The sequence below is a fragment of the Hypanus sabinus genome, chromosome 12, assembly GCF_030144855.1.
Source record: "Hypanus sabinus isolate sHypSab1 chromosome 12, sHypSab1.hap1, whole genome shotgun sequence".
Taxonomy (NCBI): domain Eukaryota; kingdom Metazoa; phylum Chordata; class Chondrichthyes; order Myliobatiformes; family Dasyatidae; genus Hypanus; species Hypanus sabinus.
Window position 1 is genome coordinate 46,847,009 of NC_082717.1, and position 19,164 is coordinate 46,866,172.

Below are 19,164 nucleotides of genomic sequence, written 5' to 3' on the forward strand. Positions count from 1 at the left end.
CAAGAAGGAAGAGAGGCATAAAAAAAGGTAAGGGAAAATCTTGTCTGATTGGAATTCTCTGAAGAAACAACAAGGAGGGTAGACAAAGGAGAATTGGTCGATATTGAGTACTTGGATTTTAAGAAGGCCTTTGACAAGGTGCTGCGCATGTGCATACTTAACAAGTTAAAAGCCCATAGTATTACAGGAAAGATAATAGCATGGACAAAGCAATGGCTGATTGACAGGAGGAAAAGAGTGGGAATAAAGGGAGTTTTTTCTAGTAGGTTGTCAGTGACTGGAGGTGTTGGGTTTACTTCTACTTTATATATCAATGACTTAGATGATGGAATTGATGACTTTGTTGCAAAGTTTGCGGACAATATGAAGATAGGTGTACAGGTAGTTCTGAGGAAATATGAAGACTAGTAGGACTTAAGCAGATTAGGAGAATAGGCAAAGAAGTGGCAGATGGAATACAGTGTAAGGAAGTGAATGGTTAAGCACTTTGGTAGAAGAAATAAAAGGATATTTCTAAGTTGAGAAAAAAAATTAAAAAATCTGAGGTGCAGTAGGACTTGGGAGTCCTTGTGCAGGATTCACTAAAGGTTAATTTGCAAGTTTGGTCTGTGATGAGGAAGGCAAATGCAATGTTAGCATTCATTTCAAGAAGACTAGAATATAAAAGCAAGGATGTAAACTTTATAAAGCACTGGTGAAGCCTCACTTGGAGTATAGTGTGCAGGTTTGGGTGCCTTATCTTAGAAATGATGTGCTGACACTGGGAGGATTAGCAGTAAATTCATGAAAATTATTCCAGGATTGAACAGCTTGTCATATGAACAGCGATGGTAGGCTCAGGGGCTGTATTCACTAGAGTTCAGAAGAATCTGGGGTGACCTCATTGAAACCTATCGAATGGTGAAAGACCTTGATAGAGTTGATGTGGAGAGTATACTTCCAACGGTAGAAGTGTGTAAGACCAGAGGACACAGCCTTAGGATAGAGGAATGGCCTTTTAGGATGGATATGAGGAGAAATTTCTTTAGGCAGAGAGTGGCAAGTCTGTGGAATTTATTGCCACAGGTCACTGTAGATGCCAAGTTTTAACATATATCTAAGGCAGATGTTGATAGATTCTTGATTGGTCAGGAGATAAAGGGATACGAGGAGAAGGCAGGAGATCAGGGCTGAGAGGGAAAATGGATCAACAATGATGAAATGGCAGGGCAAACTTGATGGGCCAAATGGCCTAATTCTGCTCCTATATCTTATGGTTTTAAGGTCTATCAGATGAATAAGCAATCTACCCAGCCTCCTTTCAAGACCCGATCATAATTGGCATTGCTCAATTATACAGGATCAACTGCATATATCATTGGAAAACAGCTGAGTGGATTGGATACTGCAGAGGTTCTAGGCCTCGACAATACCCTGGCTGTAATGCAGCAAAGTGCTGTGTCAGAGCTAGCCACATCCTTAAACTGGAATCCATCCAAAATGCAAAACTGTTCAAGTATACACTGACAAAAAATAGCTTTACCAATCAAGTGCAGTCAACTAAAACCCTATCAATCTTTAGGCAACCATTAACAAAGTGATGGGAAGAGTCATTTCAATGCTATCGGGTTCACTTCTTTCCACTAACATATGTATTGATCCGAAAGCAAAATGGTCCTAGACATCTAATATAAAAAACTCTGGAAATACTCTGCAGGTGAGGGAGCATCTGTGAAGAGGTTTCACTCTGGGTTCCATCAAGACATCCTTGGTGCCAGACTTCTTCATAGTTGTCGCTCAAACCCCAACACAAGGGTTGAAGTTTGCATGCAAGAGGAGAATATCTCAAAGTACCATTTGACCAAGCACGACACGTTCAAAGGAAAAAGCACAGAAGTAATGTGGGAGAAAGTTTAGGGACCACTTGAGCTGGGTTCAGGATAGGTTTGTCTCACTGAGGCAAGGAAAAAATGGTAGGAAAAGGGAACCGTGGCTGATGAAATACATGAGGCAACTTGTCAAGAGGAAAAAGGGAGCATATGTTAGATATAAGAAGCAGGAAGTAGGAGGGACTCATGAGAAATATAGGGTAGCCAGGAAGAAGCTAAAGAAAGGACTTAGGAGGGCTCAAAAGGGGGCATAAGAGGGCCTTGGCATGTAGGATTAAGGAGAACCCCAAGGCTTTCTATGTGTATGTGAAGTACAGGAGGATGATGAGAACGAAGGGGGGACTGCTAAAGGATAAAGAGGGCAACATGTGCCTGGAGGTGGAGGAGGTTGGGGAGGCCCTAAATTAATACTTTGCTTCAGTATTTACAAGTGAAAATGATCTTGATCAGGGTGAGGTCAAAAAAGAGCAGGCCTGTGTGCTGGGCAATGTGGAGATTACTGAAGAAGTAGTGCTGGATCTTCTTAAAAACATCAAGATTGATAAATCCCCAGGGCCGGATATGATACACCCCAGGTTGTTGTGGGAATTGAGAGAAGAGATCGCAGGAGCATTAGCTATGATCTTTGAATCCTCTTTGGCTACAGAGGAAGTGCCGGAGGACTGGAGAATAGCAAATGTAGTTCCCTTGTTTAAAAATGGTAATAGGGAGAAACCTGGGGACTATAGACTGGTGAGTCTTACATCGGTGGTATGCAAACTACTGGAAAGGATTCTTAAGGATAGGGTCTACAAGCATTTGGAGAAGTACAGTCGACTCATGGATAGTCAACATGGCTTTGTGAAGGGAAGGTCATGCCTCATGAGCCTGATAAAGTTTTTTGAAGAGGTAACAAAAGAAATTGATGAGGGTAGGGCAGTGGATGTGGTCTACATGGACTTTAGCAAGGCATTTGACAAGATCCCTCACGAGAGACTCATCCAGAAAGTCATGAGGCATGGGATAAGTGGAACCTTGGCTGCTTGGATAAAAAATTGGCTTAAAAGAAGAAAACAGAGGGCAGTTGTGGAAGGAAAGTATTCTGCCTGGAGGTCGGTGACTAGTGGAGTGCCATAGGGATCTGTCCTGGGACCCCTGTTATTTGTGATTTTTATAAATGACCTGGATGTAGAGGTGGAAGGATGTGTGAGTAAGTTTGCAGATGACACGAAGATTGGAGGAGTTGTGGATGGAGCTGCAGGTTGTCGAAGGTTACAAGAGGATATAGACAGGCTGCAGAGTTGGGCAGAAAAATGGCAGATGGAGTTCAATCTGGACAAGTGTGAGGTGATGCATTTTGGAAAGACAAATCAGAAGACTGAGTACAGGATTAATGGTCAGTTACTTAAGAGTGTGGATAAACAAAGGGACCTTTGGGTTCAAATCCATACATCCCTCAAGGTCGCTGCACAGGTTGATAGGGTAGTTAAGAAGGCCTACGGGATGCTAGGCTTCATTAACAGGGGGATTGAGTTCAAGAGTAGAGAGGTCATGTTGCAACTCTACAAATCTCTGGTGAGACTGCACTTAAGGGAGTATTGTGTTCAATTCTGGTCACCTCATTATAGGAAGGATGTGGAAGCTATGGAGAGGGTGCAGAGGAGATTTACCAGGATGTTGCCTGGTTTAGAGAACAAGTCATATGAAGCAAGGTTAGCAGAGCTGGGACTTTTCTCTTTGGAGCGTAGAAGAATGAGAGGGGACTTGATAGAGGTGTACAAGATTATGAGAGGCATAGATAGGGTGAATAGTCAGTACCTGTTTCCCAGGGCACCAATAGCAAACACCAGAGGGCATATGTACAAAATTAAGGGAGAAGTTTAGGGGAGACATCAGGGGTAAGTTTTGTAACAGAGGGTTGTGAGTGCCTGGAATGACTTGCCAGGGATGGTGGTGAAAGCTAAAACATTAGGGGTATTTAAGAGCCTCTTGGACAGGTACATGGATGAAAGAAAAATAGATGGCTATGGGTTAGTGTGGGTTTAGTACTTTTTTATTAAGGATTATATGGGTTGGCACAATATGGAGGGCTGAAGGGCCTGTACTGTGCTGTAATGTTCTATGGTTCTATGGACACCAAGGAGGCCTAGTAAAAATAAAGGGAATCAGGTGATCACTGGAATCATAAGAAACACAAAGAATTATTATTGTGATTGTAGAAGGCCAACTAACCCAGCATCAGGATATTACTGCAATCCCTCTGGGCAATAACCCAAGCTCATAACACATTAATGTAAACATGTATTACTGGTACAGCTGGGCTGCAGTTTGCATTTTTCCCAGGGTACACTGAAGAAACATGCCAACCATCAAATTGTGCTCTCCATCACCTAGAGCAAGGCAGCATGCAGATCAGGACATTGCCACTTAAAGTCACACATACCCTCAATAGGGTATAAACCAATCTTCCTTCTGCTAGCATGAGATGTTCGAATTTCTCATTTTTCATTGCTGTGGGATCACTTTCCACAGATTGAGCAGCCCAAGACCATCCAAGGGGAGGCAACCAACGCCAGCAAGACTGTAACAAAAATATTGCAGATCTTTTCTGATTTTCGCATTAATGCTAGCAAGAAAGGAATAAGAACTGGCTTCTCAATCAATCCTGTGCAGGATCTTACCGAAGGTTACAGGCAATAAAGGCTGCTATTTTGTGAACAAGTGTTGCTGGATGAAACACAATCATCTATGGAGGGGAATAAACAGTCAATGTTTTGGGCCACATTTCTGAATGATGTAGACAGGGAAGTCACATTATCTAGCCTAACTCAAAAAACAGATTGGTTACCTTGTTTTTTGAAGGACATGACTCTCCAGTCATTCAACTTTATGTTGCTGTTATTATATGTATAAAACAGTTGTTCATTCATTCACCTTGAAACTGGCAATAGTAAATAAGGGCCAGAATATACCATAATATAGGCTACAAAGCTGTGCTTTGACGTTATCCTACTCGGAGTGCAAAATTCCGGAAAAGATTTTCCTGGTGATTCCCCAGAGATAAAAGCTCTAGGGGGATTTATACAATCTATGAACATACATACAATTAAAATACAGCAGTAAGAGTAAAACAAAATCAAGTGTAGGACCTATTTGTATGATTAAATTAATATTGAAGCTGCACTGCCTCTCTCCATCACTCTAGGTATCTGCCAGCTTCTGCCCAGTGCCCTCCTAGCAGTCAGTTGATTCACAGCTGGAACAAAATAAGATCAAAGAACTGATGCCGTTGCAAATTGAAAGACAATTTCTACAGCCACTGGACTAAATGAAGCAAGTGGAATCAATCAAGTACAAAATGAAAATGACAAGAATATCTTCAGATTCTTTTTTTTTTAAAAGTTCTTGGTCTTGTATCTAAAATGCAGGGGCACTGCACTGGACCTGCAACAGACACTTGTTAGGTGCAGTTACAACTGTGTACATATCTGGTCGGCAAAACAGGTGGGATGTTTATGGCACAGCAAAATCTGAGAACACAAGATTTATGAATTTTGTCAGCACTGAGACATTATAGTCATGAGAAGAGAATACTGATCAAGGTTTTATCTTCATTAATAATAAAGTCTGAGAGAGGTTTAAAAGCTATTAAAAAATCTAAATTGCAGACATTGGAAAAATTTTAGATGAAAGTAGCAGGGGATAAAACAATGGACAAAGTTATACTGAGTGGGGCTACAAATAGTTCACAGAGTAAATTGATTACTTTCTGCTTCTTCTCGGTTTACGCTAAATTTTATCACCCTTTGCCTTCAAAAGAGCTCATCTTAAATGTACTTTTAAAAGGCTGTAATCTCTCTTCATGATATAGCTTTGAATTTCTCCTCATTAGGACATGGTGCTAAAACATTACAGCATAAGAGAACAGGAGCAGGATTACATCACCTAGCCCCTCATGTTTACCTCAATTCAATATGATCCTGACTGATTTGCCCAAGCCCCAACTCATGGAAAGATCACATCTTTCAGTCTGTTATGCCCGCTCGAGGACCTCTTATGTTTTAATATATTCACCCTTTATTCTTCTAAAGTCAAAAGAACAGACACATTCCTTCAACTCTCTCACTCCAGGAATTAGCTGAGTGAATGCATTTTATATACGCTTTCTCAATTAAGAGACCAAATCAGTGCAAAGTACATGAGGTGTGGCCTCAGCTGGATCGTGTAAAATTGTAATTCTTCCCAATTTCTAAATTCCAACCCTGCTGCAATAAAGGACAATATGCAATTTGCTTTCCTCAACATTTGCGTCACCTGTCTGCTAACTTTGTGATTCATGCACAAGAACGCTACTTTGCACATCTGCAATCTTTCTCCTTTTAGGTGACAATCTGCCTTTACAATTTTTCTTACAGTACCTCATTAAACTCCTCTTATCAAATGTCCCCCACTGTCTACATCCAGTAGCAGGATCCTAATATCCTCCTTTAACAAGTCCTCCCGTAAACAATTCATATCCGAGGGCCAAGGACACTCCTTGTAGCCTGAAAAAGGCCTGTTAATTCAACTACAGTATATCTCCAAAATAACAATCAATCCTCAGTACCTGATCAGCCATCCTTTTATTAATTCAGTTGACTAAAACATAGAAAACCTACAGCACAATACAGGCCCTTCGGCCCACAAAGCTGTACTGAATATGTTCTTATCTTAGAAATTACCTAGGCTTACCCATAGCCCTCTGTTTTTCTAAGCTTCATGTATCCATCCAGGAGTCTCTTAAAAGACCCTATCGTATCCGTCCCCACCACCATCGCCGGCAGCCCATTTCACTCACTCACCACTCTCTGCGTAAAAAACTTACCACGATATCTCCTCTGTAACTACTTCCAAGCACCTTAAAACTGTGCCCTCTCATGCTAGCCATTTCAGCCCTGGGAAAAAGCCTTTGACTATCCACACGATCAATGTCTCTCATCTTATAGACCTCTATCAGGTCACCTCTCATCCTCTGTCGCTCCAAGGAGAAAAGGCCGAGTTCACTCAACCTGTTCTCATAAAGCATGCTCCCCAGTCCAGGCAACATCCTTGTAAATCTCCTCTGCACCACTTCTATGGCTTCCACATCCTTCCTGCAGTGAAGCGACCAGAACTGAGCACAGTACTCCAAGTGGGGTCTGACCAGCGTCCTATATAGCTCCAACATTACCTCTCAGCTCTTAAACTCAATCCCACGATTGATGAAGCCCAATGCACCATATGCCTTCTTAACCACACAGTCAATCTGCGCAGTAGCTTTGAGTGTCCTATGGACTTGGACCCCAAGATCCCTCTGTTCCTCCACACTGCCAAGAGTCTTACCATTAATGCTATATTCTGCCATCATATTTGACCTACCAAAATGAACCACTTGAGACTTATCTGAGTTGAACTCCATCTGCCACTTCTCAGCCCAGTTTTGCATCCTATCAATGTCCCACAATAACTTCTGACAGCACTGCACACTAACCACAACACCCCATCCTTTGTGTCATCAGCAAATTTACTAACCCATCCCCTCCATTTCGTCATCCAGGTCATTTATAAAAATCATGAAGAGAAGGGGTGCCAGAACAGATCCTTGAGACACACCAATGGTCACCAACCTCCGTGCAGAATATGACCCATCTGCAACCACTCTTTGCCTTCTATGGGCAAGCCAGTTCTGGATTCACAAAGCAATGTTCCCTTGGATCCCATGCCTCCTTACTTTCTCAATAAGGATTGCAAGGGGTACCTTATCAAATACCTTGCTGAAATCCATATACACTACATTTACTGCTGTACTTTCATCAATGTGTTTAGTCACATCCTCAAAAAAATTCAATCAGGCTCGTACCGCACGACCTGCCTTTGGCAAAGCCATGTTGAATATTCTTAATCATATTATGCCTCTCCAAATGTTCATAAATCCTGTCTCTCAGGGTCTTCTCCATCAACTTACCAACCACTGAAGAAAGACTCACTGGTCTATAATTTCCTGGGCTATCTCTACTCCCTTTCTTGAATAATGGAACAACATCTGCAAACCTCCAATCCTCCGGAACCTCTCCCATCCCCATTGATGATGCAAAGATCATCACCAGAGGCTCAGCAATCTCCACCCTTGCCTCCCACAGTAGCCTGGTCCAGGTGACTCATTCAAATTGATGTTTCCCAAAAGCTCCAGCACATCCTCTTTCTTAACATGTGTATGCTCAAGCTTTTCAATCCACTGAAAGTCATCCCTCTAATCACCAAGGTCTTTTTCCGTAGTAAATACTGAAGCAAAGGATTCATTCAGTACCTCTGCTATCTTCTACGGTTCCATACATGCTTTTCCACTGTCACACGTGATTGGTTCTATTCTCTCACACCTTATCCTCTTGCTCTTCACATACTTGTAGAATGCCTTGGGGTTTTCCTTAATCCTGCTCGGCAAGGACTTCTCATGGCCCCTTCTGCCTCTCCTAATGTCATTCTTAAGCATTCTTCCTGCTGGCCTTATAATCTTCCAGATCTCTATCATTACCTAGATTTTTGAACCTCTCGTAAGCTTTTGTTCTTCACTAGATTTACAACAGCCTTTGTACACCACCATCCTTTCCCTGTCTCATTTGAATGTCCCCATGCAGAACTCCACGTAAACATCCCCTGAATATTGTCACAATTCTACCGTACATTTCCCTGAGAACATCTGTTTCCAATTTAAGCCTCCAGTTTCCTGCCTGATAGCCATATAATTCCCCTTACTCCAATTAAACACTTTTCTAACTTGTCTGTTCCTATCCCTCTCCAATGCTATGGTAAAGGAGATAGAATTGTGATCACTATCTCCAAAATGCTTTCCCACTGAGAGACCTGACACCTGACCAGGTTCATTTCCCAATACCAGATCAAGTACAGCCTCTCCTCTTGTAGATTTATCTACATATTGTGTCAGGAAACCTTTCTGAACACACCTCACAAAATCCACCCCATCTGAAATCCTTGCTCGAGAGAGATGACAATCAATATTGGGGAAATTAAAATCTCCCACCACAACAACTCTGTTATTATCGCATCTTTACAGAATCTGTCTCCCTATCTGCTCCTTGATGTCCCTGTTACTCTTGGGTGGTCTATAAAAAAACACCCAGTGGAGTTATTAACCCCTTCCTGTTCCTAACTTCCACCCACAGAGACTCAGTGGACAATCCCTCCATGACTTACTCCTTTTCTGCAGCTGTGACACTATCTCTGATCAGCAGTGCCACACCCTCACCTCTTTTGCTTCCCTCCCTGTCCTTCCTGAAACATCTAAGACTGGCACTCTGAGTAACCATTCCTGTCCCTGAGCCACCCAAGTCTCTGTAATGGTCACAACATCATTGCTCCAAGCACTGATCCACACTCTAAGCTCATCTGCTTTGTTCATAATACTCCTTGCATTAAAATAGACACATCTCAAACCATCAGTCTGAGCATATCCCTTCTCTATCACCTGCCTATCTGCCCTCTCGCACTGTCTCCAAGCTTTCTCTATTTATGAGCCAACCGCCCCCTCAGCGATTCTAGTTTAAACTCTCCCCAGTAGCCTTAGCAAACCTCCCTGCCAGGATATTGGTCCCCTTGGGATTCAAGTGCAACCCAGCCTTTTTATACAGGTCACACCTGCCCCAAAAGAGGTCCTAATGATACAGAAATCTGAATCCCTGCCCCCTGCTCCAATCGCTCAGCATGCAGTCATCACCCACCTCACTCTATTCTTATACTCACTGTCACGTGGCACAGGCAGTAATCTGAGATTACTACCTTTGAGGTCCTGCTTCTCAACTTTCTTCCTAGCTCCCTGTAGACTCCTTTCAGGACCTCCTCCCTTTCCCTACCTATGTCATTGGTAACAATATGCACCACGACCTCTGGATGTTCTCCTTCCCACTGCAGGACTGTTATGGGATCCGGTAATGACTCTGATGATAACCAGTAAAAACCTGATCTAATATTGCCAGTTTTACACCACTGTCCAAGATAGGGTTCACTCCCTGTTCTCTCTGCGGCTGCTGAGGCGCCACACCGAAGTAAATTGATCAATTTAATTCTTGTGTTTGCGCACACTGTTGTTGAAGAAAATCCTTTACTTATTCACCACTCTACGTCATAATCTTTATCAAAATAGATCGGCTACTTAAGGAAGATTGACCTCAGTTCTTAAAGAGATGACTAATCCATTATATGAATAGAATAACAGGTGGTTTTGGAAGGAACGACATGAAAGCACAGCCAGCTCTTATCTAATTGCCAAGTACTGTTTATGTATTTCACAATCCAATGTAACATTCAGTAGCAGCAATTCAGAATCATATAGCACAAGGTCCATCATTATCTTTTGTCGGCCCAAATTTCACTAGCAGGGATTTAACTTTAAATCTTTCAGCACTCTTGTACTTTTAGAAGGATAAAGGATTTCATTTTTATAGGTTAATCTCATTTACTGTGTCTCTTTTTTTTGTAAAATTTATACAATTTCAGACATTAAGTTCTGTAGTTATCAGTGATAATCAACTATGCTTATCCACTAGGAATGCAATTTGCCAGATTTTATGACACTACACAGCAGCAGTTTAAGGGATAGTCAAGTAACAACACAATCTGGTGCAGATATACTTTCATATTCAAACATATTACATCAAACGAGGAAAAAGTTCAAAAATCAGAGGTGCAAAGGGAGGTTTCATACAAGATTCCTGAAAGTTTAATTTGCAGATTGAGTCATTGGTAAGGAAGGCAAATGCAATGTTAACATTCATTTTGAGAGGATTAGTATACAAGACCAGAAGACATAGAAGCAGAATTAGGCCATTCAGCCCATTGAGTCTGCTCCGACATTTCCCAGATGTCTGATCCTGGATCCCACACAACCCCATACACCTGCCTTCTCACCATAGCCTTTGGTGCCCCTGACCGATCTAGAAATAAAAGCAAGGATGTAATGATGTGGCTTTATAATGCATTGGTCAGACTGAACTTGGAGTACTGTGCAAGGTTTCGGGTCCTTTATCTGAGAAAGGATGTGCTGCCATTGCAGAAACCCAGAGGTGGTTTCCGAGAAAGATCCAGGAAATGAAAGGGTTAATGTATGCGCCCATTTTGATAGCTCTGGGCCTGTACTCACAGGAGTCTAGGAAAATGAGGGGTTGGGTGATCTCATTGAAACCTATCAAATATTGAAAGACCTAGATAAAGCGGATATGGAGAGATTTATTTCCTCTAGCAGGGAAGTCTAGGACCAGAGGGGAAAGCATCATAATAGAAAGAACATTTAGAACAGAAATGAGGAGGAATTTCTATAGCCAGAAGGTGGTGAACCTGTGGAGTTCATTGCCACAAACAGCCATGGAGGCCAAGTCATTGGGTATATTTAAAGCAAAGGTTGATAGGTTCTTGATTAGTCAGGGCATTAAAGGTTACTGGGAGAAGACAGAAGAATGGAGTTGAGAGGGATAATAAATCAGCCACAATGGAATGGCAGTGCAGACTCAATGGGCCAAATGGCGCAATTCTGCTCCTATGTCCTACGCTGTTACAGTCTTATAAAATTGTCTGTTGGCTATATTAACCTTAACATTTTGAAAAACAACTAAAAGATTTAGAGTAAAAAGATGAGCAACAACAAATGGTGTCAACATTCTGCTGCACAACATCATTTGAAGAAAATACTGCTCTTGAGAATGATTTTTAAGTTGTTATGCATTGCCTGAGGAAAGCAGAAACCTTCATGAAAATTAAGAGGCATCCGGATGAGCACTTGATCAGCAAAGGCATAGAAAGCTACAGGCTAAGGCCTCAAATGTAGACAAGGATTAGAAATACAGGTATGTGGCGACCCACTTTCTGCGCAGGCGAACCAGCTCACAAATAGCAAGTGTGCGGGGAGAGACTTTGGTAATGCACCTCTGACGTCATTTCCGCCCAGAGAGGGCAGGCGCTAGGGATTAAATGCCAGCGCCGCGAAGTTTTGAATAAACTAGTCTCAAAACGACTTACCGTCTGCGTGTCATTATTTCAACGCTGTGTGTAACACATCGCTACATTGGTGACCCCAATGGTCTAAACGGGATTTGGACCAAAGATGACCGATTCTTCATCTGTTCACGCAGTTTTGCTACAACTGCCGACTTTCTGGACGCTGCGACGACGCGTGTGGTTTAGCTAAGCAGAAGCCCAGTTCCAGATTTGGCAGATATCCTCCGATTCCACGCGTTACTACCACGTGGTGAGCGCCCTTGACCAGGAGACGGCCGCCCAGGTTGCAGATTTCATACAGTCACCCCCGGAAAAAGCAAATATGCAGCATTCAAAGCGCTGCTCATTGGGACCTTTAGCCTCTCACGGCGTGAGCGGGGTGCCCGCCTGCTTCACCAGGATGGTTTGGGAGACAGACTGCCATCAGCATTGATGAACGAGATGCTGGCCCTGGCTGACGGACACAAGCCCTGCCTCATTTTCGAGCAAGCGTTCCTAGAGCAACTGCCCGAGGACATACATCTGCTGCTGGCCGACGCAGATTTCAGTGACCCCCGGAAGGTGGCGGTCTGGGCAGACGTGCTGTGGAAAGCCAAGAGGGAGAGCGTGGCGTCCGTCGGTCAGATTACCAGGCCACGCGCCCATAAAACAGACCAGACCAGGCCCGGCAGGGGGGCGCACACAACACAGAGGCAGGAGTGAGGAGGCCAGTGAACAGTGGTGTTTCTACCACCAGCGGTGGGGCACAAAAGCCCGCCATTGTTGCCCGCCCTGCCAGGGCCAGGGCCAGCTGCCGCTAATGACTATGGCGGCTGGCCACCAGGACAGCCTCTTGTATGTCTGGGACAAACAGTCGGGACGCCGCTTCTTGGTCGACACCAGAGCGGAGATCAGCATCTTGCCCCCGACGGGGTAAGACACCCGCAACAGGAAGCCAGGATCCACCCTGAGGGTTGCAAACGGCAGCACGATACGGACCTATGGCACCCGCACAGTGCAGCTGCAGTTCGGCGCCAGCCAGTTCACATGGGACTTCACACTGGCCACCGTGGCCCAACCACTCCTGGGGGTGGACTTCTTGCGAACTCACAGCCTGCTGGTTGACTTGCAAGGGAAAAGACTGGTACATGCCGAGACTTTCCAGACGTTCTCCCTGGGTGAAGCCAAGTTGCCGGCCCCACACCTGGACTCCATCACGCTGTCGGACAACAAATTCACCAGACCCCTGGCGGACTTTCCATCAATTCTGACACCGCAGTTCACGGCAGCCATGCCCAGACACGGGGTACAGCACCATATTCCGACCCAGGGACCACCCCTCCACGCCCACGCATGAAGGCTCCCCCCGGAAAAGCTCCGCCTGGCGAAGGAGGAGTTCAAGAGGATGGAGGAATTGGGGATCATACGGCGGTCCGACAGCCCATGGGCCTCCCCCCTGCCCATGATGCCCAAAGCGACGGGAGGCTGGAGACCGTGCGGCGACTACCACGGGCTTGACAAGGCTACGACACTGGACTGCTACCCTGTGCCACACATTCAGGATTTTGCAGCAAACCTGCACGGCGCAAGGATCTTCTCCAAGGTGGACCTTGTCCGGGGGGATACCATCAAATCCCGATGCATCCAGACGAGGTCCTCAAAACTGCACTCATCACCCCGTTCGGCCTTTTTGAGTTCCTCTGCATGCCATTCGGCCTGAAGAATGCCACACAGATGTTTCAGCAGCTAATGGACGCGGTGGGACGCGACCTGGACTTCGCTTTCATCTGTTTGGACGACATCCTCATAGCCAGCAGCAGTCGTCAGGAGCATCTGTCCCACCTCCGTCAACTCTACGCCCAACTGAGTGACTATGGCCTAACAATCAACCCGGCCAAATGCCAGTTCGGGCTCGACACCATCGACTTCCTGAGCCACAGGATTACTAAAGACGGGGCAACCCCTCTGCCCGCTAAGGTAGACGCAGTCCGCCATTTCTCCTGACCCAACACAATCAAAGGCCTTCAGGAATTCGTGGGTATGGTAAATTTCTACCACCGTTTCCTCCCTTCAGCTGCCCGAATCATGCACCCACTGTTTGCCCTGATGTCAGGTAAGGGCAAGGACATTACCTGGGACGAGGAGTCCGCCGCCGCTTTCATTAAAACGAAAGAAGCCTTGGCAAATGCCGCGATGCTAGTGCACCCCAGAATGGACGTCCCTACCGCCCTCACAGTGGACGCATCTAAAACAGCAGTCGGTGGGGTGCTGGAACAACTCATCGAGGGTCGCTGGCAACCCCTGGCGTTTTTCAGCAAACACCTGAGACCACCCGAGCTCAAGTACAGTGCTTTTGACCGGGAGCTGTTGGCACTGTATCTGGCAATCTGGCATTTCAGGTACTTCTTAGAAGGCAGGCCGTTCGCCGCTTTCACGGACCACAAACCGTTGACCTTCGGCTCGCCAGCAGCGACATCTGTCCTACATCTCGGGGTACATGACGGACATCCAGCACGTCTCGGGAAAGGACAGCGTCGTGGCGGACGCACTCTCCAGACCAGCTGTCCAGGCCCTGTCCCTGGGGGTGGACTGTGCAGCACTGGCAGAGGCGCAGCAGGCAGTTGACGAGATGCCCAGCTACAGGACCGCAGTCTCGGGTTTGCAGCTGCAAGACTTTCTCATAGGCCCAGGTGAGAGGACCCTCCTGTGTGACGTGGCTACCGGCCAACCTCACCCCATCGTCCCGGCAGCCTGGAGGCGGCGGGTTTTTGACTCCATACACGGTTTGGCGCACCCATCTATCAGGACAACCGTCCGGCTGGTCTCCAGCAAATTCACGTGGCATGGACTTCGCAAGCAGGTCAGTGAATGGGCCAGAACGTGCGCGCAGTGCCAAACAGCCAAAGTGCAGCGGCACACTAAAGCCCCACCGCAGCAGTTCAAACCCACCCACCGGAGGTTCGACCACATTCATGTGGATATCGTGGACCCCCTACCAGTGTCCCGAGGAGTGCGGTACCTCCTAACTATGGTAGACCGGTTCATGAGGCGGCCAGAGGCGGTCCCGCTCATCGACACATCTGCCGATTCCTGCGCCTGAGCACTGATCGCAACCTGGGTAACACGCTGTGGGGTACCGGCCCACATTACCTCTGACAGAGGCGCCCAGTTCACCTCCAGCCTGTGGTCAGCTGTGGCCAGTCTGTTGGGAACACAGCTACACCACACAACTGCCTGCCACCCACAGTCGAATGGACTAGTGGAACACTTACACCTTCACTTGAAGTCGGCTCTCATGGCCCGCCTGAGGGGACCTAACTGGGTGGACGAGCTTCCCTGGGTCCTGCTTGGAATTCGCACGGCGCCCAATGAGGATCTACACGCCTTGTCGGCCGAGTTGGTGTACGGCGCACCACTGGTCATCCCAGGAGAGTTCATACCAGCCCCAAGGGGGCAAGAGGAAGAACCCGCAGCAGTCCTGGACAGGCTGCGCGAAAGGCTCGGCAACCTGGCCCCCGTAACAACTTCACAGCACGGACGGACCCCGACCCATGTACCCAAAGAACTGCAAAACTGTAAGTTTGTGTTTGTACTGTTACGAATGTGAAGCAACTCTGAGGGTACAAAGTCACCCCCTCCTTTTTGAGAATCGCAAGATCTCTATTAATTCGGGTCTGGGACCCAGGAAATGAGAGAGAGACACACGGAATACACAGGGTTTGGAATGTGTCCTGGCCTCAGCGGAATGGAACCACTGATAACGGCCATTGTCTCTTGGAGATGGAATTGTGTATTGAGTACTGTACTATTCATTGTAACCCCTCAGGGGACAACCAGAGTGGTCTGGGTTGAGAGATTGCATCATCCCAATCTGATTGACATCTGAGACCTCGTGAATAAGGATAAAAGAGGGGTCTGGGGAACACCCCTTTAGACGCACCAGGAGAAACGCCAGTAATCCCGTGATAGCGTTTTATAGCGAAGGCCAGTGGGAGCTCGTGTGCATCCTCCCTTGCCTGGGTGGCGGGCTCATCACGGAAGAACGGTTTAGCTAAAGGAGAGGTCACAAGTGAACGGCCACGACAACGAGACTCCTGACAGATCAAAATCATAAAGGAAAGTCGGCAAGTTTTTCTCCAAATCTCTCTCTCTCTCTCTCCAACAATTGAAACGCAACGGTCCCCAACGGCTGCAGCCTGTTTGAACTGAGTGAACTTTATATTTCCATTGGACAATACATTAACCCCTAGACAACGATAGAGCTGATTTCTTATTGATTATTATTATACCCACACTTTTAGATTTAGTATTGATGACGTATATTATCTGTATATTTGCATTGATATTATTTTTGTGTATTTTTACTAATAAATACTGTTAAAAATAGTATCATCAGACTTCAACGGACGTCTCTATCTTTGCTGGTAAGTGACCCAGTTACGGGGTTCGTAACAGTACGAAGGGGCGGACACCGGGCGCTGCTACTGCAGTCGTACGAGGGGCCGTTCAGGGTGATCAACAACAACAGGTCCACATACATTCTGGACATTGGGGGGAAAGAGGAGGTTTTCACGGTGGACTGACTCAAACCAGCCCATGTGGACTTGGCGTAGCTGATCGCGGTTCAGGCACCGTGGTGTAGAGGCAGACCTCCCAAACAGAGTCCGACCCAGACTGAGGACATTGGGGGTGTGTTGCTGGTTCTGGGGGGGGAGGGGGTTATGTGGCGACCCACTTTCTACACAGGCGAACCGGCTCACAAGTAGCCAGCGCGCAGGGAGAGACTTTGGTAATGCACCTCTAACGTCAGTTCCGCCCGGAGAGGGCGGGCGCTAGGGATTGAAATACCAGCGCCGCGAAGTTTGAATAAACTAGTCTCGAAACGACTTACCGACTGCGTGTCGTTATTTCAGCGCTGTGTGTAGCACATCACTACAGGTATTTAATGATCAGAAGGAAGATAGAGGGCTGAAGTGGTTATAGCCATGTTGAATAACTTATGACTCTAATATGAAAGGTCTATTAGCTCTAGCTAGCTTTAGCTAAAACATTAACTAAAAGCTTAAGACTTACGATTTATCTCTTCGGTTAAGTCGTCTCTGAGGGCTTATTTGGCGACGCCGAGGTGACAAGGATTTTCCCCGCTGTCGTTCTTTAACCGGAGACTGGGAACCTGAGATTTTTATCATCTAATTCCAATAATAAAAAGAACAATAAGAATATTGTTAAAACTCTACTAATCAATTGGTGTCTCAGACAGCTGTGATATCAATTTAATCTTTTTTAGGAAGTAATTGATTTAATAGAAAAATTTCCAGCTTTATCTAGTGTGCATAGCAGCACTGAGTAATTAAATCTTGTTTTCCCACATGCGACTGTGCTCTTAAATACTTTGAGTACCAGCAGCAGAGAAAATTTCTTGGGGTTAACTGATTTGCTTCCTACAATCATTTAACGTTCTCAGTGGGGCTAAATCAGGGATTTCTGGGTGATGCAGCTCGAGGAGCCAGAAGGGCCTATTCCATGCCTGTATCTCAATAAAAATAAAATACAAAAAAAATACAACAGTCTTCAATCTAGTTCAACTGTGGCATTTGGTTTTAGCCAGCAAAAAATTACTTGCACGTTCAGCTTCTCAGCCATGCACAGATTTCCCCAAAGCATATTCATTGCTACAAGGATACAACAGCAGCCATGTTAACAGAAATCCAGGAAAGGGAAGCACAGTAATGGAAGTTAGCTATTGAAACATGCAATGGATGGAAGTGGAAATAGTGAGATACTCCACTCTTGATGGATCAAATTCATTTCTATTAAGTAGCAATTCAAAATAAATTATTTTGCACTTTCGATTTAACATATATCTATTAAACTTCAAGCATTAATTGCTTATATTCTCCAAAACATTCCAGATATTTGTTGTAATTACATGCAGTCCATATGAACAAAGAGTGGATTAAAACTTACAAGAGAAAATCTGCTGATGTTGGAAATCGAAGCAACACACACACAAAATGCTGGAGGAACTCTACAGGCCAGGCAGCATCTATGGAAAAGAGTACAGTCAATGTTTCGGGCCGAGACCAAGGATTTTGACCAGAAACGTTGACTATACTCTCTTCCATAGGTGCTGCCTGGCCTGCAGAGTTTCTCCGGCATTTTGTGTGGATTAACACTTGTCCAGTTTTGGCCATTTGAGTTCCTAGGTGCTAAGCAATAGAAGTTAACCACAGAAATTGTGATTTATCAGCTCTTTTATGATGTAGACGTCTCTTATAATATTGCATTCTGTTATGGGAACTTGCTACTTGGCACACCTGGTTATTCAAGGACAGAGCATTTAAGAAAACTGTGCCAGGTACAAAAGATTGAGAGAAGCCAAATTAATTTTCTCTGGTCTGAGGTTTCCAAGGTCAATTGCAATGAGCAGCATTAAATGGCTAATTTAACTTATCCATATATTCATTATATTAATATATAGTTATTTCCCACTGAGCAAAAGTACATCATTCAACAATACTGTGAAACTATTTGTATCCTTGACATTATAAAATGCAGGTGAGTCACAACAAATAATTATGTTAAGCAAAAGTTGAAACAGAAATTTGAATTATAAAATTAAAAATATAACATATACCAGGGATGGCCAATCTGTGGCACATGCAGCAAAAGTGGCACATTGGATGATTAGAAGTGGTGCATTGCACCCCAGTGATAATAATAAGAGTAAGCCTACTCATGCAAAAAGTATTAACCAAAAACCAATTTGTAGAAAAAAATCTATAACAGGAATTCAAGTAGCTTAGAGCTAGAAATGGGTTTTACTGAGAACAAATCTAAAACTTAGCAATTATTTTTTAGCAATTTTATTATTTCGTGCATATCTTTTGGCAAATGTTATCTTCTTTCACATTAATCTGTTCTCAATTTTAAAAAAAGTTCAATGAGTCAAACTAAGAAAGAAGGGCTTTTGTTCTGCAGTCATTCCATAACTGTTCAGTACACGTTTGATACTTGTGTGATCCTGAGGTGCCAGGCATCTGCACCAGCGGTGCGTCACAGGTTTTTGACAGTCAGTTTACAATTGACACTCGGGCGCTACGGAGTTGCGCTTTGTTTGTCCTTTGTGAACATTTGCAGTTTTATACTTTATCGAAAATTAAGCCTTGTTTTTACATTCAATTACCCATCTCAGTGCAAAAGAAAAGCAGACAGTGATAGTAAGCGCGAATTCAATGGACAGTGGGAAAATGAGTTCTTACTTATTGCGGGCTCATCAGGAAAACTGTTGTGCATTGTTTGTGAAAACACTCTC

At 44.9% G+C, this 19,164-nt stretch overlaps 1 protein-coding gene across 1 annotated transcript in view; it reads right to left on the minus strand.

The window, feature by feature from the left end:
- The window catches only part of vash2 (vasohibin 2), a 136,559-nt gene that overhangs the window by 28,334 nt on the left and 89,061 nt on the right, over positions 1–19,164 (minus strand). The window contains exon 6 of the mRNA XM_059985335.1: positions 16,923–17,038. Coding sequence (XP_059841318.1) covers positions 16,923–17,038 — 116 coding nt within the window. The remainder of the gene's footprint in view (positions 1–16,922; positions 17,039–19,164) is intronic.